General features: G+C 49.3%; 1 protein-coding gene across 1 annotated transcript in view; it reads right to left on the bottom strand.

Moving 5' to 3' along the window:
* Positions 1–1,198: 1,198 nt before the first annotated feature.
* The window catches only part of DNHD1 (dynein heavy chain domain 1), a gene marked incomplete at its 5' end in the record, with an annotated part of 59,198 nt that continues 38,876 nt past the window's right edge, over positions 1,199–21,520 (bottom strand). Inside the window, 19 exons of the mRNA XM_080640658.1 lie at positions 1,199–1,579; positions 1,766–2,583; positions 2,798–2,947; positions 3,109–3,200; positions 4,457–4,658; positions 4,745–4,861; positions 5,066–5,252; positions 5,449–6,414; positions 6,542–6,720; positions 6,892–7,044; positions 7,286–7,447; positions 12,269–12,764; positions 12,952–13,383; positions 13,527–13,709; positions 13,962–14,111; positions 16,430–16,592; positions 16,668–16,872; positions 17,095–17,303; positions 17,495–19,079. Of these exons, the coding sequence (XP_080496784.1) occupies positions 1,226–1,579; positions 1,766–2,583; positions 2,798–2,947; positions 3,109–3,200; positions 4,457–4,658; positions 4,745–4,861; positions 5,066–5,252; positions 5,449–6,414; positions 6,542–6,720; positions 6,892–7,044; positions 7,286–7,447; positions 12,269–12,764; positions 12,952–13,383; positions 13,527–13,709; positions 13,962–14,111; positions 16,430–16,592; positions 16,668–16,872; positions 17,095–17,303; positions 17,495–19,079 (6,803 nt within the window). The 3' untranslated portion in view covers positions 1,199–1,225. The remainder of the gene's footprint in view (positions 1,580–1,765; positions 2,584–2,797; positions 2,948–3,108; positions 3,201–4,456; positions 4,659–4,744; positions 4,862–5,065; positions 5,253–5,448; positions 6,415–6,541; positions 6,721–6,891; positions 7,045–7,285; positions 7,448–12,268; positions 12,765–12,951; positions 13,384–13,526; positions 13,710–13,961; positions 14,112–16,429; positions 16,593–16,667; positions 16,873–17,094; positions 17,304–17,494; positions 19,080–21,520) is intronic.

The raw sequence follows: 21,520 nt of genomic DNA, 5'->3' as shown, positions 1-21,520 counted from the left end.
TCCATACCTCTCCATCCTCTTGACTCTCACTGACCATGCTCCAGCTACACGTTCTGGTCCTTGAACACCCCAGGCTTGCTTTGCCTCAAGACCTTTGTACCTGCCCAGCCGGTGTGGCTCAGTGATTGAGTGTCAACCTAAGAACCGGGAGGTTGCAGTTCAATTCCTGGTCAGGACATGTGCCCACGTTGCAGGCTCGATCCCCAGTGTGGGGTGTGCAGGAGGCAGCCGATCGATGATTCTCTCTCATCATTGATGTTTCTATCTCTCTCTCCCCCTTTCCCTTACTCTCTGAAATCAATAAAAATATATTTTTAAAAAGACATTTAAAGAAAAAACAACCTTTGTACCTACTGAGCACTGTACCAGAAATACTCCTTCCTTTCAAATATACCACCCAAACTGTATTAACTGCTCCCCTCTAATCACCCTCTAACATACCAGCCTATTTTATTTTCCTTATAGAACTTAAAAATCATCAAATTCAACTTATTTAAATGTTAGCCCTTTTTTTTTTTTAATGTTTTATTGATTTTTAGAGAAAAGAAGGGAAGGGGAGAGAGGGAGAGAAACATTGATGAGAAAGTAACATCTATCAGCTGCCTCCTGGGCACAACCTGACCGGGAATTGAACTGGTGACCTCTTAGTGCATGGGTTGATGTTCAACCACTGAGCCACACGGGCCAGCCTATGTTGGCCTTTCATTGTCAGTCTCTATTAGAACAACCTCATTAGTGCCTGGAAGAGCACCTGGTTCAAAGGGGCACTCAACAAATAATTGTTGAACGGATGTAGGACCTTGTATCTTATTTTGCTTGTTTTTTGGGTGTATGGCTCACTCAGAGAATCCATTGTAGAGGAAGGGATGACTGGTAGGGCAGGATTGGGGCTGTCCCAATAATATCACTAAGTGCCATAATAAATAATTTTGAGTTCTAATGTCATACCTTTAAAAGTACCCTTTGTGGATTTAGCACAAGTGCTGAGACCACAGTAGAGAGCTGGGCAAGGACTCTACATAGTCCCCACACTACCCTCCCTGTTGCCAGGCACACACCCTCTTTCTTCTACCTTCTGTGTGAGCACATCTCGCCTCTGTTGTGCACACTGCTTTGCCCTCAGTGTGCCACACCCTCATGTGTCACACCCTCAGTGTGTATACACAGACACTCATATAAATCTCAACTCTCACTGAATTACTTCAACTTTATTTTGGTTGAGGGCTCAGGATAAGGGTGGGCTGCACACATGGACTCTCCGTTGAACACAGATGGCGGGGCTGAGCTTTGTGGGCATGGGCAGGTACATCAGGATGTTCTTGCTATGCAGCCTAGCAGTGCCCAGGGGCCCTTCCATGTACACAGGACAGGAATATACAGCCAGGCCGGCGGTGGGTGGCAGGTCATTAGTGTCCCGGGCCTGGGTACTGACGCTGACTGGAGGCAGAGGACTGGGCTGGCTGGTGGGACCATCCTTCAAAGCTCCTGCTAGTGGATCCCACTGGGCATTCCAGAGCTGTAGCCCAATCAGCAGCACGGTTCCTGTCTCTGGAACCGTGGGCTTTGGGCTGCTCACCACCTGGGGACACCAGAAGCTGGTCAGGCAAGGCTAGGAAGCTAAGGGGTTTTCCTAGAGTGGGATCAGGGAAGCAGATGGGGCCACTGAGGGGACAGGATCACCAAGAGGCAAAGTAAGTTAGCTTCCAAGTGTAATCAGGAAGGTTGAGGGGGCGGAATTAGAAATGAAGGGGCTGCTGGAAGATACCTGAAGGTGCAAAGGGTTGCTGTTCAGCTCCTGATGTTTATGGCGAAAATGCCTAGAACTGAGGCCTTCGTCACCAGGCACATTCGAGCCGGGCACATTGTGGTCAAGGGGGACCATAGCAAAGGCAGCCTCCCAGCGCAGTGACAGCAGCAGGCGGTGTGGGTGGCGAAAGGCTGATAGGTGAAAGCTGCGCTTTGGTGCTGCAGTGCCCACGCCCAGGTAGCGAACTAGCAGCTGCCCACGGCGCGACAGCTGTCGCAGCCAGTGCCAGGGCGGCTGCAGCCAGGCAGGTGCATGGCGTCTCCAAGGTAGGGGTAGGCGGCCAGTCCATAGAGCATTGGCCACCGCTACACAGCGTTGGGAGAGGCACGGGGGTGCTCCTTCCAGCTGTTGTAACAGGCAGTTGAAGTCCTCCTGCAGCATGCTCACCAGCTGGCTCAGTTCCTGCACTTCTATCTGAAGGAAGCCTTCCACGGCCCGCCCCGCATTGGACCCCATCTCCAACCACCTGGCACCAGAGGCACCAGACTCTTGGCGAGTGGTCTGGGTCAGCAGAGCCTGCAGCGACTCCAATGTCTGCTTGGCTAGAACCAGGCGCTGCCGCAGCCGCCTTTGCCTTTCGGTGTGTCTGGAGTCATCTGGCGCACACACCCAAGTGAGTGAACACTGTTGCAGGGCACGCAGGAGAGCGCGACTCCGGCGTCGCAACAGCCAGGCCTGGGGTCCAGCACTCAGTCCACAGGTCCTGGGTTCAGGTGGTGTGGGCAGTTGGTGCATCTGGGCCTTGCATTCTGACATAGCATCCAGCTCCTCTAGATCTTGGAGATGGAGGTAAGGAGTGAGAGACAAGGTGGTCTCAACCCACCCCAGACCCAAGGGAGTAGGCCTTCCTCTGATAGGTTCAGCCATCTCCCCACAACTATATGAATACCGCCCCCTCCTACTCCTTTGTTGCCATGCTGTTCACATTCCCAGGAGGATGGCACTACACTGCCTTTCCCCACCCCAACACAGATACCTGATAGAGCTTACCTGGGCTGGGTATCAGAGTGGCCAGCAGATACTGGGGTGTGTGTGGTTGGTCCCAACTCCCCCTGCTGGGTCTCAGGCAGGCATGTATGAGGCTAATCAGGGCCTCCCTGTCCTTGTTGTCTCCCACAGGACCCCCATAGAAAACCGAAGCTGAAGATGAGGGTAGAGCCCTCAGTTCCAGACCCTCCAGTTTCAACCACTTCCCAAACCAAAACTATAAATGATGTGCCAGTCTCAGTACTCCCACCTCCACCCCTTTCCAGAGCTGTCCTGGGGGCAGATGACTACATGGGGGACAGGAAGGGTCTCACCAGCCAACTCCTCCATGGCAGCATGGGGATTGCTAAGGCTGGCCCACAGCTGGTCTTGCATCTGAAGGACCTGGGTCAGGGTCACTTGATTCCTGGGGGAGGGGAGAAGGAAGTAGGGTTTCAAAACTATTTATATTCTGAGGACTCACATCTTTCCTCTCTCCTGAGCTCCTGACTCATGCGGGCTCACTAGTCATTGCCACTTGGCAACTCAAATACAACTTGCTTTCAGTAGAAATCATTTCCCTCCACACCCACCACCCAATTGTTCAAGGCAGAAATCTGAGAGCCATCCTTTGACTACTTCTCTTCCTCACCCAATATATACTCTCTACCACTGCTATGACTACCCTAGTCCTACCACCATGATCTCTTTCCTCGAGACTTCCAGAGCCTTCTAAAGCTATTCTGCTTGCCTCCAGCACAGTCCTGTCTGGCCCATCCCTACAATGAAGCCAGAGTGATCTTTCCAACAGACAAGTAGGGTTGTATTTCTTCTCCTACTTAAAACCCTTCAGTGGTTTCCTACTGTCCTCAGTATAAAATCAGTCCCCTTGCCATGGTCTTAAAGACGCTTTACTACAAGCCTCACCTCTCCCACTCAACCCCCAGCATGTCCACCGTAGGCACACTGTTGTCTTCTCCCTCCTGCTGAGCTTAGTTCCCTCTGCTCAGAAAAGCCCATCTCCACTTAATCTTCCTCTGCTTATAAGACTCAAATCAAAGTGAGATCCCCAAGTCCTTGGAGAAGCTTTCCTTGGCTTCCCCCTGCCCTCACACTTTGGTGCTCCCCAGAGGTGAATCCAGCCTGTGGGAAAACAATGTTTGCTTCTGCTGGGAGCTAATTCCAGCATGTCATAAATGCAAGAAGTTTCATCAAAAGGTTGATGGAACCTTGAGGATTGCCTGCTGGAAGTGGCTAAGGGCATTTCCCTACACCTAAAGATTTGCATAGATGATTGCTTGCTGCCAGACAGCCAAAGGCATTTTAATCTACATGTTATTGCCTCCTACTGGCCAAACACCTGAACAGCCATAGGCAGTTCCCCCAATCTGACAATGGATTCTGTATACTAAACCTTGCCTTTGATTTGTATATCTACTTTGCCTTAGGACAATTTGTGTTAATAAAAAGCAAGGGGTCCAGAGAGACAGAAAGACTTGGACTTGGTTTCTTTAGCTAAGTCTTCTCTGGCCCCCCAAAATGCCTTCCAAAATTATGTTTCATCTCTAAATTCTTTAATAATTTACAGCAGCCCTTCTCCAGATTCCTGAAACCCTTCTAGATGCCGAGAAACATAGACCCGCAGCTTCGGGACTGACTGAGCAGAATGGGTGGGGTGCTCACCAGTGGCCCCTGTGTGCCTGCAGCTTCATTCCATAGAGCTGCCGGTGTAGCAGGAGGCCATGTAAGAGGAGCAGAGGCATCGTCCTGGTAAGGGGTTGCACACAGAGTTCTTGCTGGGCTAGCTCCACATTGTCAAGCAAGACATGGCCCAGTTCCAGGGACTGCTCCCAGAAAACAGGCATGCAGTGCTGAGTCAGCATAGCTGGAGAGGAAGGAGAGTGCTGAGTCAGCACAGCACAATTGCCCTCTCCCCTTCCATCTGAGAGCCTTTGGGGCAGGGCTCCTCACCTGGTAAGGAAGCAATAGATTCTGCAGACACAATAAGCCAAAGACGGAAGTCTTTGTGGACCATATTCCTGCTTGCAGATGGGGCTAAAAGCAGTTCTAACTCCAGGTCTGAAACTACTAAGGGTCAGACATGGGACTGAAATTAATCACTGAGTAAAGAGGGTCAGACAAGTCTAGAGATTGGACTTGAGGCTAAGGGTTCAGGAGTCAGATACAGGGGACAGGCTTGAAGCTAGGGATTGGTCATGAGACCTGAGAGTTCAAGCTTAGGCCCAAGTGTAGGAAAGGGTCCTAAGAATGATCTCTCAGCAACAAACTCACCCTCGGCTCCATCCAGCAGTCCCAGCAAGGGCTGTAGCAGTTCTTTTGGCCAGTGAGGCATCAGGTGACAGTTCTCCAGCACCAGCCAGTGCCCTTTGTACATAGCCTGGCATAGAGTGCTGACCACAACGGAGACCGGGTTCCAGGCCTCAGAGCCCAAGGCTATCACCTCCAGATGCTTCTGCCCCTGAGAACCACAGAGAGATGTCAGAACAACTCCAGGTGATACTGGGGTGCCCCAAGGGACTCTGAGTAATGCCACAATGACCCCCAAAGTCTCTGAGTAATCCAGAAAGATCCATGAGAATGTTGGGATGCCCCACCCCAACCCATCCTAGCCCATAGGAGCCTGGTTGCTTTGTGGCCAAGAGGTTGGTTCAAACCTGCTCATGCTGGGCAGCCAGTTTCTGGATGACAGCCAGGGGATGCAAAGTGGCTGTGGGGTGACCAGGTGGTGGCAACAAGACCAGCAGGGGCTGAGTAGCCTGACTGTGTTCAAAGGGTATGGTGGAAGGACTCAGGTTCTCATCCAGGGGCCGGCCCAGGAGGCTGGTGGTGAAGTCTGCCAAGGCACCTGCAAGGCACTCAGGTCTCAGCACACGCCACAGGATCAGCTTCTGGAGGAGGCTGAGTAGATTGGGCCCAGGCCCAGGTGCAGGCCCCAGCACTGTGGATGACAGGGACAGGTAAGACTGCCAAATGCTGGAGTGGCCTGCCAGGGATACACGCAGCCCCGAAAATGGGGGCAGCAGCTCTAACATTCCACATTCGTGCCAGGCTCTCAGCCCCAGCCAGGCTGGTCGAACCACACCTGGGACTGGCTTGCTAGAGCCTATGCTGGGAGAGGCTTCCAGTCCAGGGCAGAGTGCCAGCCTCTCCAGAAGTGGTGCCTTCCTTGTCTCACACAGCAGAGCCAAGGCACCCAAGGCACCTACCAAGGGCATGTGGGTCAGGCCCAGTGCAGCCACGGTGCTTCCCAGCAGCTGGCGGGTCAGCTGTGTCTTCAGCTGTAGCAGGTGGCTGTTTAAGTCCTTCCCTGGATGATTCTCACACTGCTTCATGCTGTTCAGAGCCCGCTTGGTGGCTGCCAGCCAGTTCTCTGGGCTCATACGGAAAGGTGGCAGCAGGTCTTGCAGTGGGCTAAGGGCCCTGATAATGGCTATCCCATGCTGGACCACATGCTGATAGGGTGCCCACTGTACCATCTCCTGCAGCCTCCGGTCTTCTAGCTCCTCACGGTAGGCAAGCAGCTGACATAGTTCTGCCTGGTTCCTTACCATGTCCCGCAGGAACTTGGCTAGATGGTGATTAGTTGGGTTCTTGGACAGCAGCCTCAGCAGGAGCCGCTCCTGCACACAGTCATTGCATGGATTTGTCCCTTTCCCCCACAGTCCCCGGTGGTCTCCACTCTTCCCCACCCCCATACCTGGGCCCCTGCAAAGCTCATCCCAGCCCATATAGCGGTCCCCTGAGCACCTCAGCAGCCTCCACAGCTTCGAGGGTATCCAAGGCTCTCATCTGGAGGTTCTGCCAGCGGCTCTCGAACTTGGGACACTCCGTGCACAGGATTTCATGCAGCATCTGTTCTTCTAGGATGTCCATGTTCAGACCCAGATCCAGCACATTCAGCACTTTGAGCAGTTCACAACCTAGCACTTGGGGTGATATGGGAGACCCTTAACCCTTCCCCTTGGCAGAGAGGATGGGATGCACAGAGAGTGTGGTTCCCTGCTATAGTCCTGAGCCGGTTCTGGGCCAGATTGAGTGAAGCTGGGGGCCTAGTATGTCCACAAAGCTGTGCTAGCAACTTACCCACTGGCCCTCACCTTTTTTCAAGGCACCAAGGGGGAGGGTGGTGCTCAGATAGAGACAGAAGCCAGGCTGCACCTGGGGTGGGCTCAGCTGCTCCCGCTGCAGTAGCCATGGCAGTTCTTGGCACCCTAGTCCCAGCTCCACATTGGTCAGTAGCACAGGCAGGCCTGTGAGGGGGAAGCAAGGACTCTCTACCCACCATGCCAGCACGTAGGCCCCCCATGTGCAAAATCTGGCTCTGATGAGCTCCCCTCTGACTGAGCAGGGGTTCCCTCAGGGCTCTTGAACAGAGTTAGTGTCCAGGATGAAAGTGGGAGCTAAGGTCAGACTGGGCTATGAGAAGCCTGTGGGTCCACAGAGTTGGGGGAGGACAGAAGGGAGACGTGGTGGGCAGGGACCAGTTCTTACCTTTGGCAGCTGCCTCTAGGAGCTGAGGACCCAGGTCTGGGTCAGAGCCTGAGAGTACACTGAGGTAGGGAAAGGGCGGAGACTGGGTCTCAGAGGCTGGCCTTGACTCCTGCCTCTCTGTCTCATCCTCCTTGTTCTCTTGCTCTTGCTTCTCTTCCTTGTCTATCACCTCCTCCTTTCCCTTTTCCTCTGCCTTCTGCTCTTTAGCCTTGGGACTCTTTTCACTATCGTTATCTTCCTCCTCTGCATCCTCTTTATACACTTTTTCTTGACTTCTGTCGCCCTTCCCTGTGCAGAAAGATGCAGAGGAGCTTTTCTCAGAGGAGGAATTAACCTGCTAGGCAGCACTTTCCACCCAAGGGCTCCATCTCATGAGGGACATCACTTAGGTTCCTTGGGACTCAGTTTCCTTATCTGCAAAATGGGGTTGCTATCAGGGAGCCCTAAAAGGTTACTGTGAAGATGACATGAAATAACACATAGGAAGCACTTAGCTGGCACCTCGTAAGCAGTCAATAAATGTTAGCTATGGTTATTGGTACTCTAAAATTCCAGGGAGGGATTCTGGTCAGTCCTGAAATTGACCCATCTCTGCCCTTCTGTGGGTAGAAGAGCCAGTGCATTCCCCTTTTTGCCAAAGCTAATCTGTGACTAACAACCAGAAGAGTTGTCACTAATACAGAAATCAGTGCTTGTAAGTTAAAGGCCATTAACTGCGGAATTAGCCAAGTCATGGGCAGTGTGGTGGACACAGACATTTGGCTAGCCAACAGCCATCCCAAACCTGTCTCCTTTGCCTCCCCTACTGCAGGGGCTGGAAAAAAAGAATACTTATTATTTTTTAACTATTAAGAAATTTAAGATTTTTTTTAAAGTATCACACATTTAAGAAGCGGGCAGGTGGAGGTTGCCAGGTCTACAGTTGGGTATATTTATTTTCTATTGCTTAACAAATGACCACAAACTTAGCAGCTTAAAAAGACACCTGTGCCCTGGCCAATGTGGCTCAGTTGGTGGAAGCATTGTCTCATGAACTGAAAGGTTGTGGGATCAATTTCCGGTCAGGGTACATACCTGGATTGCAGGTTTGATCCCTGGTCAGGGTATGTATGGGCGGTAACCAAATGGATGTTTCTTTCTCACATGGATGTTTCTTTCTCTCTCTCCAAACAAACAAAAACAATACCTGTTTATTATCTCAGTTCTGTAGGTTAGAAGCCCAGCACAACATGGCTGGATGCTCAGGGTTACACTGGGCTAAAATCAAGGTATTTAACTGGAGTTCTCATCTGGGACTTGGGCCTCTTCCAGGCTTATGGTTTCCTTCCCACTCTTTCCCAGTAGCCCACTGCACCTTCAAGGCAGCAACGGTTCGTTCAATCCTTCTTGTGTTTCAGATCTTTCTTTCTCTTCTTTGCTCCTTTTTTCTTTGAAGGGCACAAGTGTTTACATTGAGGCAACCGAGAGATAATCCAGGATAATATCTCTGTCTTAAAGTTGATTGACTAGTAACCTTAATTACATCTGCACAGTCTCTCTTGCCATGTAACAGAACATAATTATGAGTGTAACACCGGGGGGTGGGGGAGGGGCAAAGGTCATGAGAGCCCAAATTCTGCCTATCACATCTGGCTATTCAGACTTCTGAAAGATGTTTTGTTTTCCTGACAAATGGAATGACTATCAGCGATTCTGACATGATGCTTAGAGGGATAGCAGCCAACTAGGTAACAGATTACCACAAATACAGTGGCTTAAAACAACAGAAACTTATTCTCTCATAGTTCTGGGAGCCAGAAGTCCAAAATCAAGGCATTGGCAAGACTGCCCTCCCTCTGAAGGCTTTAAGGGAAACTCCTTCCTTGCCTCCTCCAGCTTCCAGTGGCTTCAGGAGTTCCTTGGCTTGTAGCTACATAACACCACTATTTGTCTCCATCTTCACATGGCTTTCCCTCTGTGTACTTATGCCTTCTCTTCTGTCTCTTTTTTTCTTTAAAATGTTACTTTTTATTTATTTCAGAGAGGAAGGGAGAGTTATAGAGAGATTGAAACAACAGTAATGAGAGAGAATCATTCATTGGCTGCCTCCTGCATGCCCCATACTGGGGACAGAGCCCGAAACCCAGGCATGTGCCCTGACTGGGAATCAAACCATGACCTCCTGGTTCATAGGTCAACGCTTAACCACCGAGCCATGCCGGCCGGGCTCTTCTGTCTCTTATAAGGATACTTGTCATTACATATATGGTCAACTCAGTCTAGAGTGGTTTCATTTCAAAGTTCTTAACTATATCTGCAAATACTCTTTTTCCAAATAAGGTCACTTTTATAGGTTCCAGGGGTTAGGATGTGGATATATATTTTGGGGGTCCACCATTCAATCCACTACAATGTGATAAGCCAACATGCTAAAGATCATAGAGCAGAAAGATGGAAGAATTTGGGTGCTTGAAGGCAACACGGAAGCCCTGTACTTATCTCATACTTATTATAATGTGAGTTAAACAAATCCCTATTAAGCCATGGTAAGTTGGGTTTTTGTTATTGGCAGTGATAGCATTCCTAACTGATACAGCAAGATGGGGGTTGGAGGAAGCAATGAGGGTTTTTCTTTTTCCTACTGGGAAGGTGGCTGGGCTATGTGGTAGGTAAGAGGCTGGTTTATCTCATGAGACTTAGACTATGTGCTCACTGAACTTTAGTGGATTTATTAGAAGATATTGGAGTGTGCTGGTTACTTCTCTACTTACATGAGAGAAACTTTAAGGAAATTACTTTCTGCTCAAAGCAAGCAATTTCAGACCACAGATGATAAGATAGTCATACCTCTGGCTGAGTTGTAAAAATGATCCTCTAACTCATGTTGCATGGAATAGGATATTATGGGCTTCCTGATTCTCTAGGTCCATCCCAAGTACTTCTCTCTATGCACTCCCTGCTTGACAAAGATAAATCCTTTGGATCTGGATACAGCCCAAAGTAATAGGGGCTAAATTCCATGGCCAACCAGGCTCAGCTCACTACTCAGACTATTTTCTTACTTACAACTCTGAGGTCAAGGCCGAGATTTAGATGGATGACAATTATACCAAGGCTTAGTGAAATTGGTGGAGCCCCCAGAACCAATGTTAAGAGACAGAAGTTGGAAGGTATGGTTTAAATTCAAGACTGAGAATGTACCAAGGCTTCTTGCATTCTCTAATAGCTAATAGAGTCATTACGAATGAAATCTGTAGTAAAAAGATGAGATATTTAAGGGGGTTAGCCAGAAAAATCTCCCATCTGGTAACAAGTGATCTGGGTCTGCATAATTTTAAGGCAAATCCTAAGTTCCCATACATTTAAGGCAAACCAGCTACAAACGGGGGACTTCTTACTCAACTTTCCTTTCATAGGTAGCCCTGAGGGCAATGGGCAAAAAAAATTATACTAGTTATCAGAACCCAGGGCAGCTGACCAGGCTGTCCAAGAATTCCATAGCCAGTGAAATAATGCTAATTATTTGCCTTACTATCTCTCTATCTGATATACAGTACAAGCTAGAGACTAATATAGAGTGTTTCTTACCCTTGCCCAGTTTCTAAGCAGGAAGTTTATAGTAGCTATCTTGATTTGATTTTGCTTCACTTTGTATATCAGGTATGTTGGTTTGGTGAGATGGCATGTAATCTATCATAGGTTAAGAAATCACAAGGATCCACATCCAGATCTAATCAAGAGCAATGAATACCATTCAGAGTTCCTGGACTCAGAATTGTATGCAAAAGAGTGTCTGTTAGGTGGTGAATTCATTAGAGTTACACATGTGATTGTTCTATAATGGGAAGTTTTATAATGGTGCAAGGGCACAATGGAAAATAATGCTGAATAGCCAAGGGATGGACTGTAATAATGGTAGCAGTAATATATTAGTAGTAATGAAGACTAACATTTTAGAGAACTTATTATATAGAGTGTTCCCCCCAAAAATGTATACTAATGTATACACACACTTAGCATAATTCTAAAGGCAGTGTTTATTAAAATACATTTCATTTTAAAAATTGAGCTATCAACTGTTAAAGTGTTTGTACATTATGCCCAGCTGCTCAGCAGTTGAGCATCGACTCAAGAACCAAGAGGTCACCGGTTCGATTCCTGGTCAGGCACATATGCCCAGGTTGCGGGCTCGATCCCCAGTGGAGGGTGTGCAGGAGGCAGCCAATCAATGATTCTCTCTCATCATTGATGTTTCTATCTCTCTCTCCCTCTCCCTTTCTCTCTGAAATCAATAAAAAGATATTTTAAAAAATAAAATAAAATAAAATAAATAAAGTGTATGTACATTTTGCGGGGACACCCTGTATATTAGGCACTGTGCGAATCCCTTTTATATGAATTACCATACTTAATACTCACAACACTATGAGATGGGTATAACTAAGACCCTCAATTTATTGCCAAATAAACAGACTTAGAGAGATTAAGTAACTTTCCTTAGGTCAAAAGCTAGCAAGGGACAAATGATTTACCCAGATAGTCTGATTATAGAGCCTATGTTACAGACCCCTTTATCATACACCTTCCATTAGAGATATCTGCTATTCTCATCCTTAACTCTTTTTTTCTGGGAAATAAACACCCTCCCTCCCTCCCTCCCTTAGAAAATGTTCCTTCTCATACTCCACTCAGATGGCTCTCCGATCCAAGCAGAACCAAGAGAAATACTTCCCCAGAATTCCTGGACACAGGGACAAATTTGGGTTGTAAAGCTCTAAGTTGTTAGCCAAGTTTCCAGTAGTGCTAAGCAGACCAGGGAAGTGGAAGATCATGGATGCTCAGACACATAGATTCAGAATCATTGCCATTTGGGCCAAAAGATGTAAATGTGACCTGATTTAATAGGCTGGTGAAATCTGAGATTCCTTGGCCACAAAAATGTAATTATGAAAGGGAATATCACTATGGCTCCGGTGCCAGGCATTTCAGACACCCGAGAAACACTATGATTATTATCCCTGGCTTTACCTCTGTCCTTGGTGGGAACTGGGGCCATCCATCTAGTATGTTCCAGAGGCAGTGGGTTCAGCCAGATGAGGGCCTGCTTGCTGGGGTCAAGAACCAGAGGCCAACGGCAACTGAAGTAGTGGGTGCAACTTCGCAGAAGCAGGCCTGCCAGGCGAGCTGACTTTGCCTGGGGCTTCAGGTCTCGGTCCCACTGGAACTGTTCGGATTCAGAGCTCAGTAAGGACAGAAGGCTAAAGGGAGAGCACGTGGAGAGCAGGGGCTTTTTTGGTGGTGTGATGACAGATTTCTGATTCTGCTTCAGGGCCTGTGCCACATCATCTGGGCCCAGAGTCTCCTGAAAGCCCTTACACAGAGCCAGCCACTTTGCCAGTAGCTCCTGGCGCCGTAATGGTGGGAAGGGACCCAGGTAAACGATGGCAGCTGAACACAGGAGGGCATCGCCAAACACAGTCATGCACTGCCTCTTCAACTTCTGGTGTGGAAGGGAAGACGAGAGGGTGTGCAGGCCAGTGAGGATGGTAGAGGCAGAGGGTCTAGCAGATAGGGAGCAAGGGGGCAGAGTGGGACAGAGGGAGGCATTGAGGGCACTGAGAGGAGGAGGAATGCGGGCAGTGGTGCAGAAATGAACTTTGGGGGGAAATCTGGGAGGGGCTGGTTACCTGGAGCTCTGCAGTCCAGGAATGCATGGGCGTGAGCAATGCAGTCTTTATGGGCCACGTGTGATACTGGTCAGTCTGAGTCCAACTGAGACTCTCTACCAGATGGTTGTGGGAAGCCTGGATATCTTCCAGCTGCTTAGTCAGGGCCAAATTGCGCTCCAGGATCTCCTTAGCCTGGAACTGGTAGTAGGCCAGTTGGGCCTGCTCCCGAGCCAGTGTTGCCTCTACCTGCCGCAGCAGCAGGCCGGTGGGCAGTCCTCGGTGTTGTGCCAGCCTATAGCGCAGAACAGCCCAGAGCCAGGCTGCCAGGCTTGCTGCAGGTGTGCTTACTGCCCGCAAAGCTGCGTCACTCATACCTGGAGCCTTCAGAGCAACGCTTAAGTTTATTATCTCTGAGTCCGTCATCTTCTCCTTGGGGAAGAACACCAGCTCCTGGGAGAGTTTATGTTAAAAGGAATGGGGAGGGGGGGGAGAGATGACATAGATGCTCGGAACCTTACTCCAACATTCTTACCTTGTCTAGTGTCCCTTTTACGTCTCTGCTCTCCTCATCCATTATGCCCCACATTCCCTACCTGATAAAAATCTTCGGTGCATAACAGCTGCTTGGCACTGGCCCAGCCTCTTTCACGGTGGAACAGGTCACACAGTGCATTGGTCACCTGGATCACAGATTCTGGTGGTGCTCGATAGCTTCGTATCTCCTCAAAATCAGTCACCTTCAGCTGGCTCAGGGGCCCAAGAAATGCCTTGCCCATCTAAATGAGGACAAATTCACTCTTGAAGTGAGCTCTTAAAATGCCCTCTTTGTTCAAGGCATTGTCAAGAGGGATCATCTCCTCTTAGGAGTCCCCATAAAGGGGCCGTTCCTCAAGCCATCTTATTACTGTTGTCCCCTCCCCCAGGAGACTCCATGACAAATCACCCCATCCTCTCCTCTGGGCATCCTATCAGGAGCTGTCCTCTCCCAAGAAAAGAGCAGTTCAGGCCAGGCGACAGGAAGAGCCCACCTGCTCCAGGAAAGCCTCATGCTGAGCCCGCAGGGCATCCCACTGCTTGGTCAGGTTCCTAATGAGGGTCTCCTGCTGCCGACACTCTGCTAGTTGCCGCTTGTGCAGGATCTTGCTTTGCTCTAGTTGCTGACGCAATATGCTCAGTTTCTGTGAACAGAGACCCAGGCTGCAACTCCAGATCCTAGACCAGGTGGAATTACCCCAGGGAAGACTCCATGGGCTTGGAACTCCAGCATACACTTCACTTAATAGTCAGAGTGATCAAGTTGAACTCCAAGTAAGCCACTGATATAGACTGAGCTCTGGAGCTGTCACTTCCTGGTCTGTGAGTGATGATGCAGCCCCAAGTTGGTGGTTGCTTCTCCTGACCTGCCATACAGATCCAGGCAATCTGAATTCGACGCCTACATGGTTCACCATTATGCTAACCTTTTCTCTTACTAGACCCATTAGTGGCATTTGTCACAGAGGCAGTACCCTTCCTCTTGAAACATTTTCCTCCCTGAGTTTCATGATACCATGCTCTCCTTTAGCTTTCTCTAACTTCTGTGGCTGCTCTTTCTCAGTCTTTTCCTCTGTCATCCCTTAAATATTCCTCAGCAAATTTTTACAGGTCCCCTTCTCTCCTCACCCCCTATTTCAATGTGTCCTCCCTAATCTCATGGCTTTTATTACCATTTATATTTTAACAACTCCCAAGTCTCTATCTCTAGCCAGATTCCGCCCCCCCCCCCTCGAAACCCTTCACCCTTGTATCCATGTGCTTAGTAGAAACTTCCTCTTCATTGTCTCACAGGCCCCTCAGACTCCACATGTCGAAAAATGTATATATTGGCCTGCTCAGATTTCTTGCAATCTTACTCATCCATTCATGTGTTCTTTTTCTTAGAATTGTGGCAAAATACACCCAAGTTTCCCAAACCTAATTGCTACCCTGACTCCATCTCTTCCCTTCCCCTCAAACCCAGCGCATTCCCTTTCAATTATACCTCCTAACGTCGCTCATGTCTACTCCCATCCCCAATACCCATCACTTATGCCTATGCTCTCTTTACTCTGACCTGCTATTCTGGCTTCTACTCTTAATCCCCTCCTCTAATCATTTTCCATGCTGGAGCCTGACTGGTTTTCTAAAAACCAAATATCGTCATCATCATGTCCCTTACCACACCTGCCATTCTTTCATTTGGTTTACAATGCCTCCATGACCAGAAAGCCTCTACTCATCTTTCCAACTTCACCTTTTCCTTTCCCATTACACTACTCTCCAGGCCATTCCTGACTCTCAGTTCCTCCAATGTGGCACACATTCTTTTGCTTCTGGGCCTTTGCATATGCTGTTACTTCAGCCTGTGACATTCTTCCTCTCCACCCCCATTTATGCAAAATCTTACTTAATCTTCAGCTATCAACTTTGATGTACTTCATTCATTTGTTTACATATTTAAAGAATGTTTTTGAGTGCCTACTGTGGCACTATGCTTTCTTTAGAAAGTCTTTCTTGATACTTCAGAGTATCCTGGACTTACTCTGTCATTACACACTGTTTTAATTGCTTGGACTCATTTATATCTTCTAGTAAACTCGGCACCATAAAAGCAAGGACTGCCTTATCTTTCTTATTAGGAGGCACTCTAACCTAATATTAATAATAGTAGTTAACATTTATTGAAACTCTTACTATGTGCCAGCATTTTTAAATGCTTTACATGTAAGATCTTATTTAATGCTCATTCTAAAGCTCTCTAGATTTCCGTTTTCTCATCTGTAAAATGGGGGGGAAAATAGCCACCTCAGAAACTTGTGGCAAGGATTCTATCTATCTATCTATCTATCTATCTATCTATCTACCTACCTACCTATTTATCTATCTATCCATCCATCTAGATGTAAACATAATATGTAGATGTAGACATAGACATAAATATTAATGAATGCCTGGACAAAAAAAAATGTGGACTTCAATTAATTTTTGTTGAGTACAGTAATGAATAAATGAACCAACTGAATATGAGAGAGAAAAGAGATAGAGTTGTCCAGAATACCTTCCGGGATTTGGCTTAAGTGGCTAAGTGAATGATAGTGCCATTTCCTGGGGTGGGGAATATTGAGAGAAGCACACACTTATCATGGCTGTTGAGTGAATGAGCAAGAGATCTGACACTGATAGAGCATTCAGGAAAAGAGGAGGTTCAGAGGGAGAGGTGACCATGAGACTGTAATCCCTGCCCCATTCCTGATGAAATCTACAGAGACCTTGGGGAGCATTCTGAACTTCACACTGTCAAGCTACTAGGGGAAACCAGAAGCTACACTTGGGTTTCATGTGTTTAGAAGAATCAGCCAGGTCTCAGATGTGTTATGGGGAGTTTTGAGTCTAAATTCTAAAGGAGGAGGCAGCATGGATCAGAGAGACCTTATGGCGGAAGGGGGACTCCAGAGTCAAGAACTAAGGTTCAGTTTGGTTGGTTCCTCCAAAGTCCCCTTTCGGGCTTCTGCTTTGGACCATAGTCTTCCCCTCTTACCTTGTGGGAGTCTATCATCTCCTGTTTCAAGTTGGAGACCTGGTTGGTTTGGATACTGTGTTGCTCAAATATTGTTGTCAGATTCCCCAGGGCATTGTTGAACCTGGAGATACAGTGACCCAATCAGTGTATCTGAGGGAGCAGAAGGAAGTACAGGGCAGGGAATAGGACCACTCACCTCTGAGCCTTGTTCTTCATCTGTAGGATCATCTGTTGTTGCAGCAGCATGAAGGTCTCCAGGAAGTCTAAGAAGGTCTTGGGGGTGACGAGTGGCAATTCAGGGCACAGGTGCCCATGGTAGCTGGCAGCCGAAAGGTGGATGAAAGCCATGGCTTTGGCTACACTGGGAATTGAGGCCTGGAGGTCTGGGTACTTCAAGGTATCTGCAACAGGCATGACTTTAGCCTGGGCTAGTGAGCTTTTAGAGGAATAGGAAAAGAAAGGGACCCTCTCCTGGCTCAGACAAGAGGGCAGAAAAGGTGAAGGGGATTCACTAGATGAGAGAGAGAGAGAGAGAGAGAGAGAGAGAGAGAGAGAGAGCGCTAAGTAATAATCCTCTACAGAGTCTGGTTGAGATGAGGCACAGACAGGTAGAAAGTGCTCACCATCACCAAGCGGTAGATTCTGAGCACTGTCCAGATGGTGCCGAGCCACACTGATCAGGGAGTCTTGGTCCCAGGGTTCATAGTGATCAATGCTGGTGATGGCCAGTTGAAGGAGTCTCCAGAAAAGGGTGGAGGGCAGTTGTTTGTGGGCTTGGTCATCTCCGATCAGGATGAACATGTGCAGGTGGCTGCACACTTGCTGGTAGAACCTGTGGGCCAGGAGCTCAGATACTGTCCTCCCCTTTATCTCTATTTGCCCATGCATGCCCCAGTCCCAATCCTGAACCCTTAGCTCTGACCTTCTGAGCCCTCACAGCAACCCCTACTTTTCTTTTTTTGGCCTTTTGGCCAGAATGGAGAAAGAGCAGAGCAGCCCCTAGAATGGGGCTCTTGGCCTCACCTCTGCAAAAGCATTTCCTTCCTGATGGTCTGCTTGACATCTCTGAGGAGATGTTCTTCAATTTTTTCCAGATGTGCTTCTGTGTACTGGTCAGGGAAACTGCCTGAGCTTGCCAAGGCCAACAGACGATGAAGAGTGGTAAGATCCACACCGTTGGGCACCAGAAGGGCCACTGGCTGACCTAACATGCCAGCATGCCAGCTGGCATCCCATAGACACTGGAGAATGGCCTTCTCTGACTGACATGGCAGATAGAAGATACGGGCCTGACAAATGTTAGCTGCCAGAATGATGGCAGTACAGCGCCCAGTGCCCAGAGCCTCTGAGAGCAGAAGGCCATGCTGCCGGGGCCTGGCCAGCACCCGGACCAGGCGGGCCACATGCTGGGCCATTGAGTGGCACCGGGCAAGGTGGGGACTCAGCTTTAGCTGAGCGGCTGATGTGGCCAGCTGCTCCTCCAGGTTCTCCCACTGCCGTTCCAGGTACATGTTGGGGCACTCAGAGTTGGAACCCACTATCAGCTCCTGACTGAAGATCAGGTCTGAGGGCTTTTCCTGGGGACAGAGTAGTAGCACTGGTAGCAATAGGGGTGAGTCCAGGTCCAACTGGGATGTCTTCTGCCACCAATTCTTGGATCTCTTTATTTGAAGTTTGTAACTGGAGGCCCTTGTGTCTTCCTCCTGATTTATCTTTTGACTTATGTTCTCTGTGCTCTCCCTCTCTACTGGGGCAATGGATGATGCACGACTTGAATCACTGGAGGGTGGGCCTATGGTGACCCAAAGGTCATAAGTGTCCTCCTCTTCTGTCTCACTGCTGCTATTGCTTAAGTCCTCCCACTGAGCCAACTCCCCTTCAGACTCCACTTCAGGCACCCTCTCCTCCTCCTCTTCATAGCCCTTGTCCAGGCTTTGGGGCACTGGCCCACAGCAGAAGACACTCTGAGCTACTTCTAGGAGTAGCTTGGCACAGTAGTCACGTTCCCTAGGGCTGTCCAGCCTATCACAGAAGGTTCTCTGTGCCTCATGCAGCCAAAGGCGCACCATGTTGCGCATGGCCATCATAGTCATCAGGCGGGTACCACGCAAGCCTGACACCCGGCGCAAATGCTCCTGGTGGTTGGGATAATCCAGAAAACCTCGGGAGCCTGTTCTGGTTGGCAGCAGCTGCAGGCTTCCCAGTAGTTGGCTCACAGAGTGCAGGGAAAAGCGGTAATGTGGGTGGAGTGGTGAAGGCAAAAAACATCTGCTCACAATCTCCCAGGCCTCCATGGAGGCACAGATGAGGGCTCTTGCTAAAACACCCTCCCGCTCCACACAGGGGAAGCGTTCAAGCCAGGCCTGGATGATAGGTGTGTGCCTGCTCAGCAGCATGGCCTGAGTCATGTCGGCCAGGGCCAGCACTGTAAACAGTCGAAAGAGGCGGGGACACAGTGGGCACTCACAAAAGCCTGGCACTGTAGCTGTGGCAAGGAAGTTGACTATAGGCTGTAGTGTCTGCAGTTCCAAGGTGTTGTGGGCACACACAGTGCCATTCATGGCCTGGCGTAGAGTCTCCAACACTGGCTGACAGCTCTTCTCTGGGTCTGTGGAACATTAAGAATAACAGTGAGGACATGCTTAAGTCCATATGGCAGTGTCACCCTGTTCCTCTATCTCTGCCTCACTCAGTTTACTTCTGAATACATAGGATTCTGAAGGAATTTTGTGCATCTGATGTGCTGGGGTTTGGTCATGTCTAAGTTGTTCTCTCTCCCACACACTTTCCCTAAAAGTGAGTAATTTCTTCTCTCTTCTCCCCCAAATCCTACCTTTATGGCCAATTATTCATTAACTGAAGATTAATGAATAGGCAAGTTTGGAAGCTGAGATGGTTGTAAACCTAATCTGACCAAATTAGTGGGGGGCAGTGGGGAAATGCAGTCATCACAGAGAGTGTGGAGTTATAGCACATGCACACTTTCATAAAATCAACTTTATTAAAATACGATTAAAATATAGGTACCCTATATAATAAAAGGGTAATTTGCAAATCGACTGAACGGCCAGTCACTACGACGCATACTGACCACCAGATACATGCCATAGACAGAAGCCAGGCGAGCGCAGTAGCGGTGGCGGGAGCCTCTCCCACCTCCGAGGCAGCACTAAGGAGCAGGGTGCTGAGCAGTAAAGAGCAGTGAGCAGGCAGGCGGTAAGGAGCAAGGGCTCCCGGACTGCAAGAGGGCGCAGGCTGGGCTGAAGGCTCCCCCCGGGGGGGGGGGGGGCGGTGCACGAATTGTCATGCACTGGGTCTCTAGTCCTATCTAATAAAAGAGTAATATGCAAATCGACCGTACCTCCACTACACCCACAAGCCACACCCACCAGCCAATCAGGACCAAGTATGCAAATTAACCCAACCAAGATGGCTGCGGCCACGGAGAGAGCAGGAGGCTTGGGTTTCCCTGGCAATGGAGGGAGCCAACTTTCCACCTGCCCTAGCGGGCCCAGGCCTCCGCTCAAGGCTACAGAGTTTCAATTATAGAAGAAAAAGAAATCCTAGATCCCAGGGCCTCCGCTTGGGTCGCCGGGGGGCGTGGCTGGCCTGCAAACCATCACAGGCCCCTTGCCCAGGCCACCCCATGCCCCAAGGGAACCCCCACCCTGATCCGGTACACCCTTCAGGGCAAACCAACCAGCCCCCACCCATGCACCAGGCCTCTATCCTATCTAAAAAAAGAATAATATGCAAATTGACGATCACTCCAACACACAAGATGGCTGCCCCCATGTGGTCAAAGATGACTGCCACAAGATGGCCGGCAGGGGAGGGCAGTTGGGAGGGACCAGGCCTGCAAGGGAGGGCAATTGGGGGTGATCAAGCCTGCAGGGGAGGGCAGTTAGGGGTGACCAGGCCGGCAGAGGAGGGAAGTTGGGGGCGACCGGACCCACAGGGAAGGGCAGTTGCGGGGGGACCCAGGCCTTCAGGGGAGAGCAGTTGGGGGGGACCAGGCCTGCAAGGGAGGGCAGTTAGGGGTGACCAGACCTGCAGGGGAGAGCAGTTAGGGGCAAACAGGCTGGCAGGGGAGCAGTTAGGCATCAATCAGGCTGGCAGAGGAGTGGTTAGGGGGTGATCAGGCTGGCAGGCAGAAGTGGTTAGGGGCAATCAGGAAGGCAGGTAGGCGAGCAGTTGGGAGCCAGCAGTCCTGGATTGTGAGAGGGATGTCCGAATGCCCATTAGGCCCGATCCACGTAGGATCCACGTAGGATCGGGCCTAAACGGGCAGTCAGACATCCCTCAAAGGGTCCCAGATTGGAGAGGGTGCAGCCTGGGCTGAGGGACACACTCCCCCGTGCATGAATTTTGTGCACCGGGCCTCTAGTATATATATAAAAGCCTAATATGCAAATTGTCCCCACAGGAGTTTGACTGGGAGACCGATCACTCACTATGATGTGAACTGACCACCAGGGGATGGCACAGAATGAAGGAAGGCCCAGCTGGTGGCCCGCAGCTGGGGAAGGGAGGCCCCAACTGGCAGTGGGAAGGCCCTGATTGGCTCTGATTGCCGGCCAGGCCTAGGGACCCTACCCTTGTACAAATTCATGCACCAGGCCTCTAGTATAAAATAAAATGTAGTTATTTTAAAAGTATAGTTCAATGAACTTTGACAAATGTATGTACCTGTGTAACCACCAACCTGATGATATTTAGAACATTTTTACCACCCCAGAAGTTCCTTCATGCCCCTTGCAGTCAATCCCCCCACCTCACTGTCCCAGGAATTTCTATCTGATCTAATTTCTATCACTATAGATTAGTTTACCTATTCTAGAACTTCATATAAGGGGAATCATACACTATATGCAATTTACCATTCTGGCTTCTTTTGCTCAGCATGATTCTGAGATTCATTCATGTTTTGTGTGTACCAGTAGATTGTTCCATTTGGTTGCTGAGTAGTAGTCTACTATGAAAATACCACAATTTGGCCCTAACTGGTTTGGCTCAGTGGATAGAGCATCGGCCTGCAGACTGAAGGGT

The sequence above is a fragment of the Plecotus auritus genome (assembly GCF_963455305.1).
Source record: "Plecotus auritus genome assembly, chromosome: 9".
Lineage (NCBI taxonomy): Eukaryota > Metazoa > Chordata > Mammalia > Chiroptera > Vespertilionidae > Plecotus > Plecotus auritus.
The sequence above is the reverse complement of the archived record's forward strand: the minus strand, read 5'-3'. Positions and strand labels throughout refer to the sequence as shown.